This window comes from Austrofundulus limnaeus, unplaced genomic scaffold (assembly GCF_001266775.1).
Source record: "Austrofundulus limnaeus strain Quisiro unplaced genomic scaffold, Austrofundulus_limnaeus-1.0 Scaffold1135, whole genome shotgun sequence".
Lineage (NCBI taxonomy): Eukaryota > Metazoa > Chordata > Actinopteri > Cyprinodontiformes > Rivulidae > Austrofundulus > Austrofundulus limnaeus.
The window spans coordinates 78,394-82,050 of record NW_013953537.1 but is presented as its reverse complement, the minus strand read 5'-3'; the positions used below and the strand labels follow the sequence as shown (position 1 = coordinate 82,050).

At 38.4% G+C, this 3,657-nt stretch overlaps 1 protein-coding gene across 3 annotated transcripts in view; it reads right to left on the bottom strand.

Moving 5' to 3' along the window:
* LOC106534297 (pannexin-3) overlaps nt 1-3,599 on the bottom strand; it is a 16,319-nt gene extending 12,720 nt beyond the window's left edge. Inside the window, exons 1-2 of one of the 3 annotated variants that reach the window (XM_014030889.1) lie at nt 3,351-3,599; nt 2,634-2,826 (exon numbers count right to left, since the gene is read on the bottom strand). In XM_014030889.1, coding sequence (XP_013886343.1) covers nt 2,634-2,817 — 184 coding nt within the window. In that variant the 5' untranslated portion in view covers nt 2,818-2,826; nt 3,351-3,599. The remainder of the gene's footprint in view (nt 1-2,633; nt 2,827-3,350) is intronic. The other 2 variants (XM_014030887.1, XM_014030888.1) reach the window with 2 other exon arrangements.
* Nucleotides 3,600-3,657: the final 58 nt, after the last annotated feature.

Sequence of the window (3,657 nt, the reverse complement as noted above, 5' to 3'; positions counted from 1 at the left end):
GTTGTAATGTGACAAAATATGGAAAAGTTCAAGGGGTATGAATACTTTTGCAAACCACTGTATATAGATAAACTGAACTTGAACTTAACTTAGTGGTCACCACTGTTGCTTCACAACAAGAAGGTCCTAGGTTGTATTTTCCAAGAACCCCAGTTTCCTTCCACATTCTAAAAACAAGTATGTCAGGCTGCCTTCGGACTCAGACATCATATGTAAAAAAGATCTTTGATCTGAGTTAGATTTGCCTGGGTAAATAAAGGGTAACAATAACAATAAAATGTAAGTTTCAACTCCTTTAGGTCTTTTTGTTTTAAAAATATTAGATTAATAAATAATTTTGTTTTAACAAAATATTTATTTCATGGCAATTTTTGAAAAAGTGTGTTTTTCTCTAGCCTGGCCCTTGCCTTCCTACACAGTTCCGCTCAGTTCTAGTTTCCCTTCACTTCTCTGTCTGGGATTTCTCCCATAGACAAGGATTTCTTCAGCAGAATTTCATTTGGGCCAATCACAGAACAGAAGGCAGGGTTTTGAATGACAACGTCGCTTTTCTGCGCAGTGTCTGCTTGAAGATTATTTTACCTGGGCCAATCAGCAATCAGAAAGCAGAGTTTTGAACGTTGATTTCTATGCAGTGTCTGCTAGTTAGTTAGCAATGGCAGTGGAGGAAGTGAATGAAGCCAGTCTGTGTTGATATGACTTCCAAATTAAATTAAATTTGTCTGACAAAGCAGCAGCTCTCATTTACGGTCGTCTCGTTTGGCTATGTGTACTTCTCTCCTTTCAGTAGGGTTGTTTACAGCACACACAATTTCCAGTTAGCTTCTTAGCTTAGCCTCCTTCACAGTGGAGCTGGCGTACAGATACATTGCAGCCAACTGATCCAATCATTTTGAACYTCACCAGAGGCCACGCCTCCAGATAGAATCGCTTCTCCATAGCCGAGAGTCCAGCCCCTCATACAAAGCAAAGCGAAGGACAAGGTGCTGSTTGTAACCAGGCTAGTTCTCCTCRTYAGTAAGCCCCAAATATACATRYATATTATTTCATAATTCCAGTTCAGAGTTTTGAGAAGACCATCCAGCCCACTGGTTTTTGTTCAAACTTGCACAAGTCCGTCGATGGCCAGACATGGAAATGTAAGAAAAGCGTGTTCGGTAAATTGGAAGTTAAAACAGCAGAAAACCAGTTGATTCTCTTCTAAAAAGCTGACTCCATAAAGGCCCACAGCCACACAGCAACAGGTCTGTGAATGAAAGGCCTTGTTTTTTTATTTTTTTATTAGAACAGCAAATGAATAAAACCCTCTCTAGCATCCAAAGAGAACTAAAACATGGTGATTATTCACCCTCTTAAAGTAACGTGTACATCTGATTTCCTGGTCACATCTTTGGAGGTGGTACGTTTTACGTCACACCTTAGAACCAACTTTGTTTATCCAGACAGAAGGACCTCATATTGATAAGACACAATGACTATCTCCCTCAGTTTAAAGTATGTGACTGCACAAAGTGTAAAATACAAGACTGGATCTTAAATTCAGTTAACCATCACAAAATTTCCTTCCGAAGTTTTTTTTTTTTTTTTACTCTACTTGAGGTCACGGCTAGTTTTTTTTAATGGTTATATAATTTTACTGTTCCATTTGCCCACCGAGCTGTGGCAGTCAGGTTTGTCGATGATGCAATAATTTTGGTCAAGCCAGCAGGAGTCAGCTGTTCTCATCTGTGGAGCTTTTGATTGATCAACCTGCATACATGCAGAAATATATTTTTATTAAATGTTTACTCATGCAAGTGTACTTTTGCTCTTTACACCCCAACTAAACAATTTTGTTGTTTGAGATGAGACTGAACTTCACAGTAACAGTCAGCCATGAAGGGTAGATCTCTTACAAGTTAGTTGCAGTCATCTGTTGCCTGACCATAACAACCTGAGGTTCTTCTTCCATGAAGCAGCTCTGTTGTCCTCCATCCATATTTTCAGTTMCAGRCTGAGTCATTTCTACCTTCTCCTCTCTGTCAACGCTCTCTGGTTTCATTTAAAAGAGTCGATCATCAGATATTGTCCAAGATTAACCTTCAGGGTGGATATAGCTCGCTAGCAGCCTCGCACCGATGACCTAGTTGATTTCATCAATTTCCCAGAATGCTTTGCATGTAAATAAAATGGCCCCGTCCGTGTAATATATTTTTAAACTTTTAGTTTAAAAATTATAAAAACTAAACATCCTACAGTATTTTTACAGTCTTTATTTTACAGTTAAAGTATATGTTTATCATATAAAGTCTAATGTTACRACTAATCGGGGATCCCTTTAAGGTTAGCAGAACTAWCTTTAGTGCTTTAAAAAGACTTGTGTAACAATTTTCAATCCAGCCTGACAAACCGTATGAATAATAAATGTGTTTTGTTCAGTATGTATGATATCATGAGTTCAACTAAATTCCCTTTAGCAAGTAAAGCATTAACAATTCAAGGACAAACACTGAAGGACTAAWATGCAATACATTCTAACAGTGTTGCTTGAACAGAAAGCAAAACCCATGAGGTCAGACATGCAGGGCATGATTAATGGCCAAAACAAATAAAATACAAACGAAAGTCTAACAATCAGAGGCAGAGTTGCTCACCCAGGGAGATCTCACGAGCAAAACCCATGCACACCAGCAAGAGTGGGAGGCCAACAGAGACATACTTGATGACCTTGTCTAAAGGAAGCTCCAGTTCCAGGTGGTTGATCCTATTAATGCCAGAGCTGTCCTGCAGCAGGGCATCAGATAGCATGGCCTTGGCTGCTGCTTGGGCTATAGACATTATGGATGYCTACAGGAACAACAAAAAAAGGGGTATTTTAAGGAAAACATGGAGCTGGAGGAAATTCACTTTGTTTTCTGTATAGAAATTACATTAGTGTGAATGTTGAAAGGTGAATGATTTTAACAAAATTAGCTAAATAAGCTAAAACTGAGAATGTTAACAATAACCTTAAAACAAGCAGAACAGTAGCTGAAATAAACATGAAAAATCTTTAAAGTATCATAACAAGACAAAAATAGAGCAAAGCAGATTTTAAAGAGAACTATTTTTTAAATAAATATGAGAAATCTCGTATCCAAAGTCTGTTGAAATTCTATTTTACCGGTWATTAAAACTAAACACTTTGATAAGTGTAAAAGTTGCAAAACCAAAAGGTCATAGTGAGCTACTGACAACTATGCTGAACATTTTGATATATGAATAATTGAAATAGAACAAAAAATGCTGAAGTTCGACTGTAAAGTGTACAGAAGCAGAAATATTAAACAGCCAACAGCCCAGACAAATAATGAAGACGATAAACTTTTTACCTTAGGTGCTCTTGTTTTCTTCGTTTATGATCGCTGTTGCACTAAAGATGTACCTCTGGAGACCTGCTAAAAGTTGGAAAGCTCCTTAAGTACTCATGGAGTTTGCTGGTAAATAAGAGGTTGGATCTGGGCTGGACGAGGCTGAGCCGGGTCTGGCTCTAATTACAAAGAAGACATCTGGGAGCATTTAGGCGTCCAGATGGTACGTACAGCAGCAGACCTCCAGTACTCTACAGTAGACCTTAAAACAGTGTGTGTGTGTGTGTGTGTGTGTGTGTGTGTGTGTGTGTGTGTGTGTGTGTGTGTG